Source organism: Cordyceps militaris, assembly GCF_000225605.1.
Source record: "Cordyceps militaris CM01 unplaced genomic scaffold CCM_S00004, whole genome shotgun sequence".
NCBI classification, from domain to species: Eukaryota; Fungi; Ascomycota; class Sordariomycetes; order Hypocreales; family Cordycipitaceae; genus Cordyceps; species Cordyceps militaris.
The window spans coordinates 807,127-827,736 of record NW_006271972.1 but is presented as its reverse complement, the minus strand read 5'-3'; the positions used below and the strand labels follow the sequence as shown (position 1 = coordinate 827,736).

The 20,610-nt window shown below is 55.5% G+C and overlaps 10 protein-coding genes across 10 annotated transcripts; 5 read left to right on the top strand and 5 right to left on the bottom strand.

Moving 5' to 3' along the window:
* Nucleotides 1-1,978: 1,978 nt before the first annotated feature.
* CCM_05287 (lipase, putative) lies at nt 1,979-3,036 on the top strand (the record flags this gene model as incomplete). Its single annotated transcript, XM_006670432.1, has 2 exons — nt 1,979-2,394; nt 2,442-3,036. The coding sequence occupies 2 exons, from the start codon at nt 1,979-1,981 to the stop codon at nt 3,034-3,036; spliced, it is 1,011 nt and encodes a 336-aa protein (XP_006670495.1).
* A 222-nt stretch (nt 3,037-3,258) lies between these two features.
* CCM_05286 (ferulic acid esterase (FaeA), putative) lies at nt 3,259-4,713 on the bottom strand (the record flags this gene model as incomplete). Its single annotated transcript, XM_006670431.1, has 1 exon — nt 3,259-4,713. The coding sequence occupies one exon, from the start codon at nt 4,711-4,713 to the stop codon at nt 3,259-3,261; it is 1,455 nt and encodes a 484-aa protein (XP_006670494.1).
* Nucleotides 4,714-6,130: 1,417 nt separating this feature from the next.
* Nucleotides 6,131-8,713, top strand: CCM_05285 (Fungal transcriptional regulatory protein; the record flags this gene model as incomplete). The annotated part of the gene is made up of 6 exons (XM_006670430.1): nt 6,131-6,198; nt 6,233-6,266; nt 6,321-6,580; nt 6,648-7,889; nt 7,952-8,295; nt 8,421-8,713. The coding sequence occupies 6 exons, from the start codon at nt 6,131-6,133 to the stop codon at nt 8,711-8,713; spliced, it is 2,241 nt and encodes a 746-aa protein (XP_006670493.1).
* A 661-nt stretch (nt 8,714-9,374) lies between these two features.
* CCM_05284 (PAP/25A-associated) lies at nt 9,375-11,542 on the bottom strand (the record flags this gene model as incomplete). The annotated part of the gene is made up of 2 exons (XM_006670429.1): nt 9,375-9,662; nt 9,719-11,542. The coding sequence occupies 2 exons, from the start codon at nt 11,540-11,542 to the stop codon at nt 9,375-9,377; spliced, it is 2,112 nt and encodes a 703-aa protein (XP_006670492.1).
* Nucleotides 11,543-11,987: 445 nt separating this feature from the next.
* Nucleotides 11,988-12,396, top strand: CCM_05283 (uncharacterized protein; the record flags this gene model as incomplete). The annotated part of the gene is made up of 2 exons (XM_006670428.1): nt 11,988-12,104; nt 12,181-12,396. 2 exons carry the CDS (start codon nt 11,988-11,990, stop codon nt 12,394-12,396), a joined length of 333 nt encoding a protein of 110 aa, XP_006670491.1.
* Nucleotides 12,397-12,875: 479 nt separating this feature from the next.
* Nucleotides 12,876-13,957, top strand: CCM_05282 (Golgi membrane protein, putative; the record flags this gene model as incomplete). The annotated part of the gene is made up of 2 exons (XM_006670427.1): nt 12,876-13,271; nt 13,343-13,957. 2 exons carry the CDS (start codon nt 12,876-12,878, stop codon nt 13,955-13,957), a joined length of 1,011 nt encoding a protein of 336 aa, XP_006670490.1.
* An 852-nt stretch (nt 13,958-14,809) lies between these two features.
* On the bottom strand, nt 14,810-16,444 carry CCM_05281 (Ran exchange factor Prp20/Pim1, putative; the record flags this gene model as incomplete). The annotated part of the gene is made up of 1 exon (XM_006670426.1): nt 14,810-16,444. The coding sequence occupies one exon, from the start codon at nt 16,442-16,444 to the stop codon at nt 14,810-14,812; it is 1,635 nt and encodes a 544-aa protein (XP_006670489.1).
* A 1,035-nt stretch (nt 16,445-17,479) lies between these two features.
* CCM_05280 (copper resistance protein Crd2) lies at nt 17,480-17,877 on the bottom strand (the record flags this gene model as incomplete). Its single annotated transcript, XM_006670425.1, has 2 exons — nt 17,480-17,757; nt 17,820-17,877. 2 exons carry the CDS (start codon nt 17,875-17,877, stop codon nt 17,480-17,482), a joined length of 336 nt encoding a protein of 111 aa, XP_006670488.1.
* Nucleotides 17,878-18,148: 271 nt separating this feature from the next.
* On the top strand, nt 18,149-19,487 carry CCM_05279 (OsmC family protein; the record flags this gene model as incomplete). The annotated part of the gene is made up of 2 exons (XM_006670424.1): nt 18,149-18,380; nt 18,853-19,487. The coding sequence occupies 2 exons, from the start codon at nt 18,149-18,151 to the stop codon at nt 19,485-19,487; spliced, it is 867 nt and encodes a 288-aa protein (XP_006670487.1).
* Nucleotides 19,488-20,133: 646 nt separating this feature from the next.
* CCM_05278 (uncharacterized protein) lies at nt 20,134-20,367 on the bottom strand (the record flags this gene model as incomplete). The annotated part of the gene is made up of 1 exon (XM_006670423.1): nt 20,134-20,367. The coding sequence occupies one exon, from the start codon at nt 20,365-20,367 to the stop codon at nt 20,134-20,136; it is 234 nt and encodes a 77-aa protein (XP_006670486.1).
* Between the last annotated feature and the right edge of the window lie 243 nt (nt 20,368-20,610).

The window sequence follows — 20,610 nt, the reverse complement described above, 5'->3', positions numbered from 1 at the left end:
CAGAACTCGCGGCCGAGCGCCAGGCCGCCCGCGCCGATGAGGGCCTCGGGCGTGCCGCCCTCGCCGCGCCCGGGGTACGTGCCGTGCACCTCGGCGAGGATGCTCAGCGCAATGTCCCCCCACGACAGTCGCGACGCCGACATGCTGTGCGCGGCGAGCTGCTGCAGATCCAGCGTCGGGTAGACGCCGGCGTGGATCTCCACCACGTGGCCGCTGCTCTTGACGGCGCCGAAGAGAGCCGTCAGGCTCTGCACCTCGGTCTGCAGCTCGGGCGTGGAGGTTGCCTGTGTCTCGCCATGGCTCACAAGGTTCTGGACGGACAGGGCGGTGGGCGAGGCACCGCCCGAGAGGATGAGGGCGGGCAGGTTCGCTACACCCTGCTCGGCGGCGCGCGCCTTGATCCTGTCCGCGCCGACCATCATGGCACTAATCTCGGCGCCCATCATCTTGATGGCGGCCGCACGGGAATCGCCGCCGTAGGACTGGCCGGCGTGGGAGTAGAGGCCGGCGAGGACGATGTCGCCGTTGCGGTGCGCCTCGAGGGCGGCAGTGGCCACCTCGAGGAAGCGATCGCTGTCAGCGACGACGCCGGCTCGCTTGCCGCCCATGTCAATCTTGATCGAGGCGCGCGGGGCGACGCCGCTGGCTTGGCGGAGCTTGGCCGCGACGGGGAGCTGGGCAGGGTCGTCGAGAAGAATCGAGACTGAGCCGTCGCCAAGCGCTCTGGCAATGGCAGCAAGACGATCGACGGCATTTGCGGTGATTGGCAGGCCGTAAAGAACCTGCGTAGGCGACATAGATTAGCCATTGCTTCTCGGTCTCCTGTGTTTCCCAGTGACATACATTTACTTGCCGACCTTGGGACTTGTACTCTTTCAGAGTCTGTAGCAGAAATTCTCCCTCAGCCAGGGTAGAAATGATGAGGTTGACCGGGAACGAGGCATCGTCGCCGACTTGCAAACGGGTGATTTCTACCGTCTACAAAAAAGGCAAGTCAGTATGGGGCTCGCCCAACAGCGCTGCCAAAGGCCGGAACAAACCTTGTGCGTTTTGACGTGCGCTCGCCACCCCAGATTAAGGCTCTTGCAAGCTTCCAGCATGCGGCTGCAATTTCTGCGCACCGCGGCGACGTTGATGATGGCGGCCGGCGTAGGCACGTCTCGGATCGACTTTCCGACGTACTCGGAAACAAGTGCCTCTCGGGGCGCGGCAGCATAGTAGGACAATGACGACATGGTATCGTCTGCGGTAGGAATTGAAGGACAGGATTTGAGGAATTGGATGGAAAATTGATTCCCTTTTTTTTTCGACGAGGGATTTATACCACGTGCAAGAAATTGTCGTGTGACGCAAGTTAAACGGTGTTGTGTTGGAAAGAAGATGAAACCCCCCACAAACTCACACGCAGCTTTCCCCTCACTATTTACATATCGCCCCTTAACAAAATATTATTGTATTATTAGCACCTTTGCCCCTCCAAACCCCTCCAAACTCTGCCCCTCCCTGCGCAACCGGGCGTCGCGCCCTCTGAATGCCAAAGCGCGGAACATGGGGTAAAACGGGGTCTCTGACCTGAATTATTATCATGTCAAAGGTAAGTGGCCCACTGGAGTTCCATGTTTGCACTACTTATTAGGCCTTCTTCTGCTGCGTTCTTTTTCGGGCTGGCATGGTTGCATGACTTGTCTGTTGCCGCCTCTCCTCGATTAGAAGCCATTGCGTTTATCAAGGCTCCATCAACATGCAGAAATTCACGGCAAGCGTAAGTTGTATTGGTCAGATTGTGCCGAGGCACCTACCCTATCGCTGCTTTACCCCCGGTCCGATTAAGCCCATCTGCCGGCTCGGCTTAAGCCCCAGGATCAACCCGCTAACTAAGCTCCGTCTCATAAAGTCATATAGCCCGGGGGTTCCCAATTTGTGCCAGCTCTGTAAAGAATGACATAAACGCATTAGGGAACTGAACAAGAGCATCACGATGCCGCGCAAGCTGTATCCCATCCATCCATCACAAGAACACCGCCTGAACCCCGAGTACAAGGCCTACTACAATGAAAACGCCATCGCCGTCCCTAAGCTCCATACGATTCCAATTGACGTGATTCGCTCCATTCCCCGTCGCCCGTTTCCCGGCTGCGGGCCCGAGGTTCCGGTCGGAAACAAGGAGGATATTTCCATCACGCCGGACGCGGGCCCGGCCAAGGGCCTGACAATACCGACCCGCTGCTACACCCCGCCTGGCTCCGCGCCCAGCGGAGGGTGGCCGGTCCTTGTCTTTTACCACGGCGGCGGGTGGACGGTTGGCGGGCTCGATTCCGAGTCGGACATCCTCACCAACATTTGCACGCGCGCCAAGTGCGTGGTTGTGTCCGTCGATTACAGGCAAGCTCCTCCGTAGCCACCCGATGACTGTTGTGTTGACAAGAACGGCAATGCAACAGACTGGCCCCGGAGCACCCATTCCCCGCCGCCGTGGATGACGCCTGGGCCGCGCTCCTCTGGGTCGCCTCCAAAGGCAAGGCCCGGCTCAGCATCAACCCGGACAACCTTGCCGTCGGCGGATCCTCAGCCGGCGGCAACCTGGCCGCCGTCATGGCCCAGCGCGCGGCATCGGCGGCTGCCCGCGGCGGTGGCCCGCGCATCAAAACGCAGCTCCTCAACATCCCTGTAACGGACAACACGCGGACCGTGGACAATAACGAGTGCTGGCGCGACCTTCAGCACTCGCCCGCGCTCTCCGCTGACATGATGCTGTGGTTCCGCAACTGCTATCTGCCCCAGCGCGGCGCGGCCGACTGGGCCGACCCGGAGGCCAGCCCACTGCTCTGGCACGGCGACTGGTCCGCGCTGCCCCCGGCCGTCATTATCGTCGCCGGCCTCGACGTGCTGCGCGACGAGGGCGAGGCCTTTGCCGCCAAGCTGACGCGGGCTGGTGTGCAGGCCCGAGTCACCACATTCCCGGACCAGCCGCACATCTTCCCTGCTATGAGTGGCGTGCTCGAGGACCGTCACCATCATGTGCGAGGGCCTGCATGATGCATTTTACAACAATGACTGCTGTCACGCGCGATCTAGAATCTAGTTTGATTACTTTATCCCTTCTTTATTTTTTGTCTTTTATTAGTAACGCTAACTAATTCCCAAAAAAAGCCTCTACTAGATTCAAGTGTCCAAACTATTTACATAAGAAAGGAAGAAGCCTCGCAAAACAACCCTCTCAAATCTGCCACACTAGTTGCCACAAGCCATTGTCTCTTCTTACTGGGTCGTGGTAGTAGGGCTAGTCTGGGGCGGTTCGGTGAGAGTAGAGACTATATCGACACCGAATGTGGCAAAAGTCGGCTCACCGCGTCCAGACGTCGTCCGCGGCGGTTCGGGGAGCGTAGAGACGATATCGACCCCCCATGTGGCAAACGTAGGCCAACCCTGTCTAGACGGCTGTTCCTTTGTCCGGGACGGTTCGGGGGGCGTAGAGACTATATCGACCCCGAAGGTGGCAAAAGTCGGCTCCCCGCGTCCGGACGCCTGCTTCTTGGTCTTGGTAGGCATGGGCGAAGTACTGGTCGAGGTGCGACTGGGGCGAGTAGAGGTTTTCAAGGTCGTGGGGCGGCGCGAGCGGGTGCGGGTGGGCTTAGTCGAGGTGTGCTTTGGCTTCTTGGGACCTTCGTCAACCACGAACCTACCCTTGGCGTCGAGCGGAATGCTCAGGTTCCCCGGGCGAACCCAGCGGTTAAAGAAGTCGATCATGACGGGCGAGATGTCAATGGCGCTCTTGGTGGTCAGCCAGTTGTAGTTTTGCCTGGCGGCGGTGATGTGCTCGACGAAGCCAAACTGGCCTTGGCACGTGTACTTGTGCGAGACGACGGCCTTTTTGACGAGGTGCGACCGGCGCGGCACCGGGTCGCAGTCGTTGCGGCGGACCCAGCGGCGGAGCCAGTCGAGCACGGCCGGCACGGCGCCGACGGTGCGCGCGGGTTCGCCCCAGTACGGCGACGTCTCGTCCAGCAGGCCGTGCGCCTCGAGCACGGGCATCGGCAGCCGCGCGCCCTTGCAGAAGTCGTCGTTGAGGTCCTGGTACAGCGTCGGCCCCATGAGCGCCATGCCGGCAAAGTGCCTGCTGAGCCGCGGGTGGCACGCCAGGATGTTGGCGAGGCCGCCGCCGCCCGCGTGCCCGGTCAGGAACACGCGGTCCACGTCGATGCAGTAGTTGTTCATGAGGACCTCGAGCGCCCTTGCGACAAACTCAATGTCGTTGGCATCCTTGTGCGCGGACGTGGGACCAACCCAGCGTTTCTGAAAACATTTGGGCCTTTTGTTCAGTAGTTTGTTCCGCGCCACTGTGCGAGGGGTTTGGCAATGCTGGACGGCGGGGATGCGTACCTTGTAAGCGATCATGTACTGGACCATCATATTGGGGTTGATTGTCGGATCGGAGAAGCGAGACTGCATCGCAAATCTCGGCTGCGGCTTGGCATTGGCATGGAAGGCCAGAAGCAGCGGCACCGGCTTGTCCTTTTCGTAATGTTTGGGCGTGTAGGTCCGGTACTGACGCCAGACGCCCGAGACATTCCACTTGGGCACAAAGTATTCGGAGCCAAGGTGTTTGACCTTTTTGCCGCAGCCAGGTGAGCCTCTGCCATAGGTGACGTTCGAGGAGGCATCGGATGCGGAAATCAGTACGGCAGCCACCACTCCAAAGACGGAAAGCTTCATCTTGCTGGGATGTCTTGCAGTTTGACGGGTGGAACAAGTAAGAAATCATCGAGGGCATACGTGTCCTGATATGGCCGCCGAATTGCACGCTACTTGAAAGCATAATATAAGCCATTGAACGCGTTTGAAAACCTTGCGAGCGCGTCTTGAGAGGGAACGCACGGTGTAGCTACGCTTGCTCATTGGCTGGCACGCAGAGGACTGGCTAGGTCATTGTGTTTTCATGTCTAATAAGTTCAACATTTTCTGCACTACCGTACAGACCGCGCATTTGCTAGTAATATTGATGTGTCTGAGGTTTCCGATTTTGTGCCTGGCGATGCCGCTACACAAGAACTTGTTGGTTGGCGCTCTTAGCAACCAGGTCTAGCCCATGCACTACCAATAGTACATTGCGTCATGACATAAAAGCGTGGTGGGACGCACTTTTGACAAGGTTGGGACGCGATATTGACAGAATTTTGCACAGTAAGACTCACATGATAGGGCGCGGTCTGCCAATAGTAGCATGGGTTCCCCATACCTCGTGCTAGGAGAGAAAGAAATCACCTTACGTATATACGCTATTGGTTTGGATTAGCCGGTAGATTATCGCTTTCGGGCAGAGCTAGCCTTGCTCAATGGCGACATGCTGTCAGCAGCACCATCTGGTTCTTGTACTGAAAGCTCTGTAGCCCATCTCCTCGCTGTTTTCTTTAGCCCAGGAGACGGCAGGCTCAAAGTCATCTATTCAGCCAGCTGGATTATCCGGATCGAACAAAGAGATTTCAGGTAGGCTGTGAAAAGTGATGCTTTCGTCTCCCAAGTGAGATACTGTATCCAGCTAGCGGAAGAGAAGTAGCCTGCGTCGAATGCGACCGTGCTGGACAAGTCGTACGCAAGGAGTGTGAATCAACGAAAAGAAAAGACACAGAAAATATGCGACAGTGACGATTCAGCCCAAAAATGTCTTGAATGTCGGGGCTCCTGACTCTTACTCGGGTCCCCTCGGCGGGTGGCCAGCCAGTCGGCGATGGTCCGTTCTCCGCCGGCTCTCTCCATCCCGCATGTTGCATCTCCTTTCGGGCATACGAGCCTCTCTGCGTCTCGCCCGATTCATACCCAATGTAGAACTTATCGTAGTAGTTTTTTGTCATTCGTTCATACCGAGGGCCTCTGCCTACGTCAATATAAATACCCGGCTCGCCCTCCCCCGGGACCGGCCCGAACAGCACGGCCCCACCCATCTCTCCCCGCCAGGAAAAAACCCACCTCCAAGAGCTCCGGCCGGCGAAAACCCACACTCTTACACTGCCAAAACCCTTGATCCTGTTCTCGGAAAACCCACCGCATCAGCACGCTCGACGCCCTTGGTTGCCTACTTTTTTTTATTTTGTGTAGCGGGAATAAGCTGTAGGGCTCTTGCAAAGTAGAGGTCATGGCTGTCAATCCGGAGAATAGCCAAGGCGAGCCTAGGGACGACTCGGCACCGTCCGCGGCCAGAGCGTATGCCTGCGCGACGTGCGGGAGACGTTATCAGAGAAACACCCACCTCCGTCGCCACGAAGCCACACGTAAGTTATGCACCATTTTGATCCAATCCCACCCCTATATTTGTCCGCAGACAGGGTCTCGGACGTGGGTCAAGTACCGTATATGTCGAGCTCCTTGGCCAGGGCTCTACCCCGACTCCATATACTTCTAGCCCACCATCACATCCCCCCTTCTCTTCTCTCCCTACACTCGCTCCCTCAAGCATGATCCTATTCGCGACGCTCCCCTTCTCGCTCCACGCGGCCACACTTCCACAAACCGACACTCATGTCGTCCTAGATGCCGCCACAGGCCAGTTTCGCTGCCGATACTGTGACAAGGAGTTTGGGCGAGGGCAAGTTCTCCTACACACACCCCATTCTCTCAACCCTTTTTTCCTAACGCACCCTTCACTCTCACAGAGATGTATGCCGCAAGCACATGTTCCACTGCCTCAAAAAGGACACCGAGGCCGCCCTTCCCGAGCTTCGCCGCGGACGAAAGCCCCGAGCCTGCGCGGCCTGCTTCGCCAGCAAAGTGTCCTGCGACAAAAACCATCCATGCAGCCGCTGTCTCCTCCGGCATCTCCCCTGCCACCCACGGGACGTCACCGACGAGGCTCTCCAGTCCGCCTCGCCATCCGCGCCGGAGGGGTCGAAACAGTCCCACGGCTCGTCGCAGTCCGCCGGCAGCAGCACCAGCAGCAGCAACAGCCCGAGGAGCGCCAAAGGCCCCCGCGCGGAAGAGAGCATGCGCTGGATCAAGAACCTCATCGACCCGCGCGCGACTTCGATGCTGGAGAACATGGCCAACGACACGAGCGGCATGACGGAGCGCATCCCGGACATGAGCTTCCTGTCCGGCGGCGAGACGGCGACGGCGCAGTCGCAGTCGCACGCATCCCCCGACGTGCCCGACCTGATGGCGGCGCTCTACCCATGGAGCTACGGCACCATGCTCGACGACGCGCTCTTCAACTTTGACGACGCCGATGACATCAACATGCTGTCCCTCTCCGACCACGACGACCTCGTCCCCTCTATTCCGGGCTTCTCCGGCCCGTCCTCCTCCGAGGGCATGCAGGACACGTCACTGCAGCTCGTCAACGCGCTTCACGAGCTGCATGCCGAGCTCGCGGCCAGCGACGCCACCTACCACGAGCCATTTGACGCGCGCGCCGTCGGCAGCGCCCTGTCCGCGAGCAACCTGCAGCGCTTCGCCGGCACCTTTTTCCGGCTCAGCCACGTGCACTTTCCCATTGTGCACATGGCCTCGTTCCGGTCGACGTCGTCGTGCGCGCTGCTGCTGAGCCTCGTGGTGCAGGGCGCCTTTCGCAGCCCGCCACTCGACGACGTCGTCGTCGTGCGCGGCCTGCTGCGCCTCGCCGAGGAGTATGTCTTTCGCGCGCTGCACTGCGCCCTCGCCGCTGCCGCCACCGTCGGCACCACGCGCCTGCCCGCGACGCCCGCGCTCGAGGCCCTCCAGGCCGCGCTTGTCATCGTCTACCTGCTCGTCATCAACAATAGCGTGTCGTCGAGGCGGCAGAGCCGCGTGCGTCGCATCCCAGAGCTGGCGTGGGCGGTGCGCCACCTGGACCTCTTGAACGTGCGCCATGTGCCCGGCGAGGACTGGCAGCTATTCGTCTACCACGAAACCTGTATCCGGTACGTCATCGGTCAAGTTTCGTTCCTCTGGCACCTTTTAAACTAACACGCCATTTGCTCAGCGTCGCGACATGGACGGCAGTAGCCGACTGGCACCAGTGCGGCATGTTTCGATGCATGCCCGTCATGGCTACCGTCGAACTCAACTGTAATCATCCATGCTCGCCCGCCGTCTGGGATGCCGCCGACGCCGCCGAATTTGTTGTTGCCGTAGCCGACAGCAAGCGCAACTCGAATACTCACCAGTCGCCGGCGTCCACCACCAGTTCCGCCTCGTCCTCTTCGGTCTCCGCGCAATCCAATATCCGCGAATTCATCGACATCCTCATGGCCGACAACTGGAACCGCGTCGAGCAGTGCCCCCGCGACTCCTACAACATCTACAACCTCACCACCGCCATTGTTGGTACGCAACACCTCTCTTCTGCCCGCCCGTCCTCTTCTTGTTGTATATCGCAATCTGGATCGCCGTATTCTTCTCCTTTCTTTTCGTCCGACATCTTTTCCCCATCACGATCCAGGCTAATGCAGAACACGCAGCTCTGAGCAACGTCGCAATTACCGCCGACATCATGTCCATGATGCCTTTCACCGCGTCCGCGCTGCTACGCGCCCTGGCCCGCTGGCAGGAGCTTTGGGGCGACCTGACGAGAGAACTCGGCACGGCGGCACTAATGAAGACTGGTATGTCCAGGCACAGCAACGAAATGTGCCACTTGACGCGCAAAATTGTTGAAGCCAGTATCAACAAGTCGAAGCATCCGTTCTTCCAGAAAATTGGCCACGAGACGGTGACAGAATTGTATAGTTTTGTCATCGACTAAAGTTGGAACTATAGCGCCGTCAGCGCTTGTATTACTTGTACTATATCATCAAAGAACCCCAATCTCGTTCATCAAACATACTTACTAGATACTTCGCGCAACTCAATCAATTTCAGTCCATTCAGACTTCCGACAGACAGTCATGTGCTGTTCCCTCTCCACATCCTTACATATAGCAAGAGATGCAGTGAGAGAAAAATGTGTGGCTCTTGGGAGCCACGATAATCATCATCTCTGAGCAACGGCCAACAAGGAAGCCGTTGTTATGCTGGCAGGAGACAAGAATATTCCTAAAACAGGGGTCAATGGTATCGGCGGTCACCACGTGTCACTGCAAGGGTTAGCAGGTAATGAAAAGGTGAAGAAAAGAAAAAAGTTGCAATCGTCAAATTTCGTGCCAGACGCTTGTCCAACAACGCTAACCCATGGGTATCGGAACAACACGAAGAGACAATCGAACCGCTCGTACAACTCGACTGCGAAGCAGCATCCGAATAACGTAATAGAACCCCTAGCGCCTACTTTCCATACTCCTCGTATTGATAACCATATCAAACCTTAGCCACGTCACGTCGTCAGTGCTGGTCAGCCTCAAGTTGCGGAAGAGACAGCATGAATATTTGTACAGCGAAGCGAATTCGTAAACACGGGTTCGACCCGTTCAGTCCGAGCAAGGCCCGAGGAACTGTTGGTGAACCTTCTTCAAGAAAGCTCTCTGCATTCGGAAGGATGAGTAATCACCCTTCATAATGACATCGAGTATACCACCGCAGGAACGGTCCCGCGAAACTTCTTCCATTCTTTCGCGAAGTGAATGGAATGTGTCGCCAAAGCGTGCCAAGATCGTTGATGCGTTGGAAGAGCCCCCAGAAATGTCGTTTCCAGAGTTGTTTGGATCAATGATTGAAAGTCTGTCTGTGCTCTTGTAGGCAAATGAACGAACGTCGGACTATGCATTGCAAGGTCAGCTGAGTTTCAAGTCATGTGCTCTCCGTCATGACTTACCTTTTTGACATAGCCGACCGGCCGCGTGAGAGAAATAGCATTCACCTCGTAATCAAACTGATGCCCGTAGAGATGAAAGAATTCGAGCAACATCTCCCCAAGATTGTGTTCGGGAACTAGAGTTCGGCTCTGAACCTGTGGCAGTAACTGCAACATACTAACCACCAAGCAAATGACGGAAAATCCACCAATTCCACCGTTCACCGGTTCATTGAGGCCGCGCATGAGTAGATAATGCTTGATAACAGTGACCAGGATAGGCATGGCGGGGTAAAGCTGTTTCCACTTGACGAAAGTCTCGACGGCATCGACGCCACCGAGATTCTCAAAAGAGATATCGACTCTCAGGCCAGTAAATTTGTCAACAAACTTCACCAGAGGTATGCGCGCATGGGCGATGACTTGGATTGCATCATTATCGGCGACTCTCTGGGTGACCAGGAACTTTTGAAATTTGTAGAGCCAGCTCTTGGCACCAAGATATGTTGGCGGGCCGCCTCGCATGAAGCTTGCTGAACAAACAACGATGTCCATATCCGCAGTGGGAAGATAGAGCCCCGACATAAATGAGCCGAATGGAAAGACGTGAGCACTCGCAAAGTTTCTGCCATCGCGGCGCATGGCCTTCTTCAGATTGTCGACGAGATTATCCCGAATGCGTTGCTCAAACTCCCGCGGCCGGACGTACTCATAGAAATCAATGACTTCTTTGTGAAGGCGGAATGCCATGTCTGACGTTGCACTGTGGTCTACCGTAGCCCAGGGACAAGGTTCTTCGTCCTTCTTCGTCAGCCATGCACCCGCGATGGAGCCTTTGGCAGGTCTGGCACCCGCCTTCTTGAATTGGCCATAGTTGGGAGGCTTAATCTCATCATCAATTGTCCGCTTTCGTGATCCAAGAGGGTCGGATGTGCTGGCAGCAGCGGTTACTCCAAAAACGGGCCGTGACGGCAGGGAATTTGACGAAGCCGCATTTACTGGCACCGATGCAGCTGGTAGACTTGGAGGAGGCGGTTCAGAATCGGCCTCGGATGCCGGATCAGATTCAGATTCAGACTCCTCGCTAGTTTCGTCTTCATCTTCGGTCGGATCAAAGGACAAAAAGTCCTCAGCCTGCGCCGGTGCCCCGACTTTTTCCCTTTCCTCCATACGAGCTTTGCGAATCAACTTGACGACGTCGCGCTTCTTTTTTGTGACGTCGTCAGGACATGGCAGTGCAGTGTAGGGGTCCGGGTTGGACCACTGAGGTGCCTCTGCGGCACTCTCATCGAGGGCATCTGTTCGCTGCCTTTTCGCCGATGGTTCCTGGCCGCCTTCCTCTTCGGAATGTGACGAAATGTCCATAGCAAGCTCATCATCATCTGAGAGTTCATCCAGGTCACGAAATTTATTTGGCCCATCCACGCCGTCGAGCCGCTCCTCAGGTAGATTTAGGGTCGCACCAGATATCAAAGCACGCTCGGAGGGAGGTGGTGGTGGTTGCCATTTTCGGCCTGGACGCCCTCGCGGGGGCCGACGCTGGTCTCGCCGCCCATCGCGTCGCTGGTCAGGACTTGACTCGCCAACACCTGCTGGCTTATCCATACGAAATGTAAAGTCTCCTTGGGGGGGCGCATAAAAGTTATCGGACTGCGGAGGTCTGTCGCCATTAGCTCTTGACCTGGGGCCGCCGCGATCTCTTTGGTCAGGATATGAGGGATTGGGTCGCCAGTTGTCGCGATTCCTGGGCGGTTCATCACGAGGTCGAAAGCGACTGCTGTGCGGCTTGCGATTATTGTCCGGCCTGCAGTTACTGCCATCGCGACGGGGCGGATTGCGTGGCATCTTGTGCCTTTGGGGTTGCGACGCCGGCGTGTATGATTATCACGGGTTTATCGTCCGCGATCATTGGGCGGCGTTGAATTTTGGCGGCGAAGAAAAAAACGGTACCGAATTGGAAGGAACGTGCCGATCTCTGCTTACTCATCAAGGCTGTTTCCATGCGTTCGGACTGCAACGCAACATCGACAGCCGACAAGCGACAAGACGTAAACAGTTGATAACTTTTTTTTTTTAACGTCTAGAGAAGGGCAGTTTTATTTACTGTGTATAAGTCAAAATCACAAGGTGGGAATGCCCCAAGGTACGACAGCTTTTGTACCTGTGTTTGTAAGACCTTAGGTGTCGGTGGGCCACATCTACCGTGTGTGGTCTCAGCCTCGCTTGTACTAGGCTGCCACTGCGATTCTGGATTCTGTGCTACGAAACAATATTTACAAACATCGTGAAAATGTCAACAGACGACGGCGCAAAGCGTGCGCGGGACCTCAATGACGCCCTGCTCGGGGTACCCGGGTATGCCGACGACACAATGTTCTTTGTGGCCCGTTATGGTCACAAATGCCAGGTTCGCGCGACTTGACCCAGTCATTCCTGCCTTGGCTGCCTACCATTCTGACACTCAATGTCGTTGTAATAACTAGTCTACACTCCGCAAAGACGATTTCGATACCGTAATTCAGACTACGCATGATCTGTCGGTAGCCATGTCCAAGCCAAATAGTCAGACGCGTGTTTCTGAGCTTCGCGCCCAGGTCATGGAGATTTTGAAGCCGTTTCCCGAGTTGGTACAAGATTATGACAGATTTGCCGCGAGCGCGAGATCAACTGCCGCTTCTTTGGGAGTCCGAAGGAAATAATTTTATGCGGGCGTGAGAACACCGAAGTGGCGATGCTCCAGGAACTTTGACGGGCATGAGCACTTGTGAAGGCAACTTGTGGATGAACTTTACACACCGTTTCTACGTTTACGTTAGTATCATTGCACAAAATCTGCCCTATAGGAATTTTAATCAAGCAATTCAATTTCCCCGAATTACTGCAGTAAAAGGTCCGTAATGGACCACGTAAACGACCGGATCTGGTTGCGTGGTCCTCCCAGGCAGTGACTACTTGAGCGAATGTGGGTCTTGAAGCTACCTGGCCAATTCAGTCAAGACTCAGGAGTCTCCAACCAAAGCTCGCAAGCTGTCCTCGATCCGCCAAGGCAGCGTCACCGATTTCCATCTCGCCTCCCTCCCGCGCTCGCTTTCCCTCTACGAATCGCTCATCGAATCGAGCTCCAACCCGTCCAGCAAACGCCCCTCACACAGCTCCGCGCGCACACAAACCACCCCAAATGTCCAACTACTACGGGCAGGGCAGCGCCGCGCCGCCCCCTTACGGCGGCGATGTCGCCGGCGCCGGCGCGCAAAACCTCCAGTTCTACCCCTCGACCTACGCGCCGGCGGGCGTCTCGGGCGCCGCGACGCCGCAGCAAGCCGCGTACGGATACCCAGCGGGCAACATGGGCGGTGGTGCCAGCAGCAGCAGCTTCGGGGCCGCCGCCGGCGGCGCGTCCAACGGCTTCTCGTCGAGTGCCTTTGGCGGCGTCCCGGGCGGCGTCTCTGGCCGCATGGGCGAGCACGGCGGTCTGCGTACAGGCTGGCTGGCGGCCTTTTCCACCGAGGGTTATGACGGCGAACCGCCGCTGCTAGAGGAGCTAGGTGTCAACTTTGGCCACATCCAATCCAAGGTATGTTTTCAACCCGATAGGCAGAGGCAAGACAAGAACCTCCTACTAATCTGCGATACTGTACAACCTAGACGCTCGCGGTATTGAATCCCTTTCGACACATTGACCAGCATATCATGGACGACTCGGATCTGTTTGGTCCCATGTTCTTCTTCCTCCTCTTCGGCTTCTTCCTGCTCTTCTCTGGCAAGGTCCACTTTGGCTACATCTACGGCCTTGCCCTACTCGGCTCGACATCGCTGCACATGATCCTCTCCCTCATGTCGCCCGCCGCCGGCGACGATGCCTCCTCCTTCCACGGCCAGTACGGCGGCGAGGCGCCGCCCCCGCCCCCCGCCGGTCGCGGCCCATCGCAGCACGGTGGTCACTTCTCCGCCACGCTGACGTTTCCGCGCTCAGCTTCTGTCCTCGGCTACTGCCTGTTGCCTCTCGTTGTTACCAGCATGTTTGGCGTCGTCATGCCCATGGACACCCCGCTCGGCATCATCCTCACCAGCTTCGCCATCATGTGGAGCACCTACAGCGCCAGCGGCATGTTCTGCGCCGTTGGCCGCATGAAGGGCATGCGTGCGCTCGTCGCCTACCCACTCGCCCTGTTCTACGTCGGCTTCGGCATCATGGGCATCTTTAGCAGCCGTGGCAGCGGCTCCCTCGCCAACGCGGCGGCCAAGCTCAACACTTCCTAATAGAAAAGGATTGATCTAGTTTGCGCTGTCGAAAGCAGTGGGGGCTAAATCGGTGCTTTCCAAAGCGTCGGGTACTTGAAGACGACGAGAACAAGGGATATATATAGTGGTTTTGCATTTGGGCGCATAGCGAGGGCAAAATTTCTTTGTAATGGAATCAATTACGCTTAGGTTGGGGTACTGGGTAGGCGAATGGTCAGGAGACGCGTCAAAATCGCACGACGTAAAAGGGCCAGGTACGAAATGTATTGCATAATGGAAATTCTCAGTCTTTCCGCAATAGCCGTTTCAGATAGTGCCGTAAGTACTGGGAGGCTCCGTAGTGCACTTAATGATGAATATAGAATCAAGTTTATAACACATAGGCATGTCATGCACAGTCCTCCAATAGCAAATAGAAAGGGTTGGATAAAATAGTATTGTTACATCAGTTTGCTCATATGCGTCATTCCGAGAGATGATATAAAAAGGCAACCGATGTTTATGTCTGAACATGTGTTTGGCCGATCCCAATGCATCTTGTGACAAAGGCCTTCCCATCCCAACCCGTTTTCTTTTCCCTCATACAAGTAGTTTTCCTCCCCGGTAAACAGATAATACCCCATGGCCCTGAAATCACAAAAACGGGACAAACACGAAAAGAGACAGACATGCTAGGACTAGGAAATGTAAATATGCGGACGAGAGCCAGCTCTCTCGCCGGCTGTGTTTGCCAAGCATTCTAACGCAAGGAGAAAAAGTGTGACCCAAGGTAGCAAAAAAGAAAAAGAAAAAGAACCCAAAAATGCTCAAGTTATACATGCAACTATATGATCGCGTTGTTTGATACGATACCTAAGCCGGTATTGTAGCTTAGTGAGTGCCGTTCGTCTTGGCGCCATTGGTCTGGCCCTCGGCTTTGCCAAAGAGCACAGAGAACTGGCCACCGGCACCGGCACCGATGATCTGCTTTCCACGGATAGCAGTGTTATCAATCTCTGTGGGCGTCTTGATATCCTCAATGGTACCCTGGCCAGTCTGATAATTGCTAGAGAAACCCCACGAGTATGCCTTGCCGTCTTCCGAGATGGCAAAGTTGTTGTCGGATCCTGCGGTGACAGCACAGATACCAGAGACTTCGGTGTTGTCAGTTGGCTTCACCAAGATTCTGGGGGCACCTCTCTCGTCAAAGATGACATCATCCTTGTTCAGCTCATCAAACTCGAAGCCGACTTGGAAACCATCAACACGGCCCCAAGTGAAGAGCTTACCGTCCTCAGAGCAGGCCAGGGAGTGGTGAACACCGCCATCTATGTCAGTGATGACATGGTCTTCGAGGTCGGCGAGCTTGGCAGGCTTAAGAATAACTGCGTCGTCTTCTCCGGCGTTTGACTGCACACCAATTTCACCAAAGTTGTTGAGGCCCCAGCCCCAGACTTTGCCATCCTTGTCGATGGCAAAGCTGTGGTAGGCACCGCAGGCAATCTTGGCAATCTTGCCGCGAGGGAGTCCCATACCCTGGGGTGTCAGCGACGACATCTTGTTGCGCTCAATGATGCGACGGCCGAGCTGGTTCTGCTGACCGCAGCCCCAAGCAACAACGTTGCCCTTGGTGTCAAGAGCCAAAATGTGGTTGGAACCAGCGGCAAGAGCTGTGATGTTCTTGAGGGTGGGTAGAAGCATAGGACGCTGCTGAATTTTGATAGCCTCGGTGAAGCCCAAAACACCGTCACTGGAGCGGAAAGTACCCCAGCCGTACACGCGTCCATCTTGCGTGAGGACAAAGGTGGCACTGTCGCTTGCGACAGCCTGAACAAACTTGGTGCCCGGCGCGAAAAATTCTTCCCCAACGGCGGTGGGGGTGCTCTCGACGGGGTTGATGCCAGTGTCAGTGTCGTCGTCCGAGTCGGAATCGTTGCCGTCAATATCCTTGAGGCCGCCGTCCCAGTTCGTGTCGCGTCCGAGAGCGCCCTGGTCATTGACACCCCATGTGAGGATTTTGTTGTCGCGCGTCAAGGCAACAGCGTGCATGCCGCCGCACGCAATCTGGATGACACCGACCGACTTGGCATCAAGCTTATCGTTGAGGCGAGGTCGCTTGACGTCGATGGGTTTCTTGCCATTCACCTTTTTGCTGCCCAGGCCGAGTTCTCCGGACGAGCCCTCGCCAAACACGTAGACGTCAAGAATCTCGTGAGGGATTTCGTTGACAGCTTTGCCAATGTCGGGGAAAGCCTTCTTCGGCTTGGACTTGGGCACGGCGATGGCGCGAGGCGCGGGCGTCTCCGATTTGACCTTTTTGGTGCTCTTGACCTCGCCCGTCGCTTCAACAGAAGCCTTGCGCTTTCTAGACGCAGCGGCGGCGCCATTGGGTTTGGGCGCGGGTTCCATCTTCTTTTTGGCAGCAGTCTTGGCAGGCGCGACCTTCTGGGCGGGCTTCTTCGTCGTGGCGGCGGCGGCCTTTTTCGTAGAGGCTGCGGATGCCGTCGCTTTCTTTGCAGCTGGCATCGTGACGGAAGGGAAGGGAAGTAAAGGGTTGGTATGAAAGGGGGCGGGGGGCGACTAAGCAGATTTGAGTTGCAACGTTTGCTCGGGAGCCGTGCGAAACAGCAAGCAAAACCAGCCGCGTGTGCGAAGAGAGAAAAGCGCGCCAAAAAGGAATGAATTGCCTTCAATAAAGGTGGCGCTGAGAAACGGAACTGCCAATGAAATAGCGACCACAATGGGCTAACACGATGAATGTCCAGATAAGTTCCGCTTGATGGAATGAAGGCTGGGGGGCTGGATTCTCAAGTGTTTGAAGCAACGAAAATGCGCGTCGGCAGCTGGCGCCACTCGTGTGAGCTTATTAGCTTATTATTGCACAACCCAACCATGTCGCACCAGCGCCTAGGTCGTCGAGCTCTGACCGCCCGGGCAACTTTTTTGTAATGTCCGGCAGAATAACCCGTGCCGCCCCGGGCGGTGAGCTTGATGACAACCACACTTTCGCACGTTGGCACGTTGGGCTTGTTACTCTTTGATGCTGGCGACAGACGACTGCAGCGCCGGACTCCGCGAGCATGGAGACGACGATGCCATCGGATTTCTTTCCCTCAAGTATGCAACATGCACCCTTCGGGCAAGGGGGCCCGGCCGGACAGCAGCGCTCGCTTCGCATAACATAAATACAGGTATGTTGTTCACACGATTATTTCACCGCGCAGGGTATCTTTATTTCGAGTTCCGAGTCGGAATAATTCATTGCTAGTTATCCTAGTGCGCCGTTTCCACGACTGTGGACCCCTGTGATCCTAGTTTCGGGTATCCTTGATATTCTGCAGTCACCCTTGTGCCTCCGCGCCCTGTGTAAATGCTGCAGCCCAACACCCCATGTGTGCAAACCCATGTGTGCGGCAGTCACCCGAGTGGGCCTTGACAGCCGCCCGAGTACTCCGTCATATAACTTGTAAAAACAAACCCTAAAACGCCAGTGCTCCGTCCCAGGACCTTCAAGCCTGTCTTTCCATCAAGAACTAATTGTTGAAGCAAGCTCAACCAACTCTACTTGCGGGTGGTGAAGTCAATCTCGTTGGCAGGGTTGAAGCCACCGTCAGAGGCCTTCTCGCAGGTGCAGGCGTTGGCGGCACGGCGACCACAAGGGCACTTCGAGCCAGTGGGAAGAGTGTTCTCGGACGCAGCGCGCTGGCAGGTGCATTCACCGGCAGGACGCGCGCGGCACGAGCAGCGAGCGCCGGTCTGGATGGTGTTTTCGGAAGCGGCCTTCTCGCAGGTGCAGTGGAGAGCGGGCTTCTGGCCGCAGCTGCAAGTAGCTTGGCGAGCTAGACACGAGTTAGTACAGTTGGTCATTCTGGCACTTTGTTTTATTCTGTAAGTGACATACCACAAGCACATTCGGAATCGCCCTGGCGGCAGCAGGTGGAAGCTTTGAAAGCAGTCATTGTGAAGGTCGGTGTGTGAGAAGGATGGTCTCAAAAGTGTAGTGGTTGTTGGTAATATATTTGAAGTGGTAGAGGTAGCAATAAAACGTTGTGATGATTGTCTGCAGAAAAGATATGTTGGAGCTCCGACAGTGATGTCTTTATACTTGAACTGGAGTTCCACAGTGCGGGCGATCGGGCGAAAACGTGACCCACATCCTGCCAACCAACGCGCCAATCAGAGCCATATTATTTCCAAGCATGACTTTGTAAGCTGTCCAAACCTTCCCTTATGATTCATGGCTTTATCGACTTTGCTGCCCGATCGGACACTGCCGCGGCCAGCCGTACCCTGGATATTGCAAATTTGCAACACAGCGATGGCCCCTCCGGTTCTTTGATGAATCATTCCGCAACTTTACATATACCTATCCAAAAGCTGCAGGGATTAGTATCCTCATTTCGGAGGCAGTACCTGTGCAATTATGCACAATCACTCCTCGTTGTGTGGACCAAATACCCCGGTACCGAAATATGCAGACATGCTTATTACCTACCTACATACTATGTGAACCTCTAAACTGTAAGAAAATAACGAAGCATATAGATAATATACAGAATGCGTTGAAATAACGAACAGAGGATGAAACAAAATAAGAGATAATAGTATTACACTACCAGTATACAACCATTCGACCCTGGCCGGTTGGAAGTAACTAATAACTCATGGGATGAGATGACAATGCATCGTCATGCAGCTGTGGCGGGGCGTGGCTGATCCGAACACAACTGTCTAAGTGCAGACCAGCTCTGGAGAAATGATCCATGGCATAGCAACGAATTCTATAATTCATCATGAGTATATCCTAATTAATTCGAGGCTATTACACTCAGCATATCAGACTTAATCGCTGCAGACTGAGACTCGTTGACGTCATAATACCCTCACGGCGGCCTTTTGAAGCAAGCTAGCTTTCACGCAACAACCGTACTCAGACCAAACTACGTATAAGCTCTCCTCTCCAATTCACTACCTACTTACTTCCGAGTTCATTCACGACTACTTTACCAACACCGCAAATCCCCAGTTTTCGCCTTGCGTCATGTATACCTCACAAGTCATTCGCCCCCTCCTACGCCAGGCCCCGCGCGCCATCTCGCACGCGCCGCGCCGCTTCCTCAACACCGACACGGCGCCAGTGCTCTACTCCGCGCACGCGCGAACCATTGGCGCGCGCAACGGCCACGTCGAGGGCAGCGAGGGCCTCAAGATGGATCTGGGCATGCCCAAGGGCCTGGGCGGCGCCGGCGGGCCGGGCAAGACCAACCCCGAGGAGCTGTTCGCGGCCGGCTACGGCGCCTGCTTCCAGTCGGCCATGAACCTGGTCGCCCCCAAGATGGGCGTCAAGATGCCATCCAATGCCGAGGACAGCGTCGTCGAGACGACGGTGCACATGGTGGGCGACCTCAAGAAGGTGGATCTCGGCATCCGGGTCGAGATGGTCGTCAAGGTCAAGGGCGTCGGCAAGGAGGATCTGGAGAAGCTGGTCGAAAAGACCAAGGAGACGTGCCCATACAGCCGCGCTACCCAGGGGAATGTCACTACCAACATCAAAGTCGAGTCATTGTAAATACATTGTACAAGAAGTGCCTTCAGCTTACCTGAGCTAGCATTTACCAGGCGTCTGGTCACCCTGGCGCTGTACACATATATCAATACCTGATCCATCTTTGTTTATCACTCCATGCTTTCGTTGAGACGTGTCGCTGCGTTGCTTATTTTCCCCCCAATGTCAAAATTGTTAATAAAACTCTAGCGCTCGCCAAGCAGACTACACGTGGTGTTGGCGTTGCTAAAGCCGATGGGCCTGGCAGCACATGAGCTTTTCCATAGCTTTCCTCAATCCAGTAATATTCTGCGTCTGGGGCCGTCGCACCTGATAATATGCCTGAACTTCGTGGGCTATTTTCCCTGCCGTCGGGAAATTACGTATTAGCGCACCGAGGGCGGCAGAGTCGTTGATTGCCCTGGCCGGCCGCGCCGCTACCCTCCCATGGTGTTGTGGCATGAGCCGCGTCATCCATGATACACACGCTTCTACCTATTTGGAATACGTAGTCGTAGACTTGGGCTCCCATTGAGAATATATTCTCAAAACAGTGCAGTCTAGGAGAAGCTGAAAGGAAAGGGGGAGTTAGCGTCGGGTCTTGACAAAGGCATTTGAACAAGTCGCTACACATGTCAATCAATTTTCTTGCAATGTACTCATCTAGCTATTATCTAAGAGTATTTTCGATAATTTCACGGGTCAGAGGTTCGATGGCGGACACGCCACACTGCGCCGTCTCGCCATGGTGCAGGACGTTGTGCAAGATGAAAGCCACATCTCCGCACCAGCCATACTGGCGGTGCTCGGGGAAGTACTGGGCGCCAAGCTTCTTTTTAGCTTTCTCTAACGGCAGCAGGTATCGGCAGTCCAAGATACCTGTAGGTGTGGGCGGAATCGCCATCGTGGAGAATGTGCTTGCGGACAGATCCCAAGATGCTGGCGCCAATAGCGTCGTCCGAGAATTCCAATGTAACCTGGGTTCCCTTCGGTGTGTACCGATTCAAGTATTCTTTTATTTATTTTTTACATGGAGAGAACCTTTGGATAGCGGAGCGGATATCGGCTCGGTGGACAATGACTTGCTTGTCGCTCGTTGGCCTGTCAAATTTCCTTTCACCAGCGTGCGGTCCAGATGCCTGCGGTA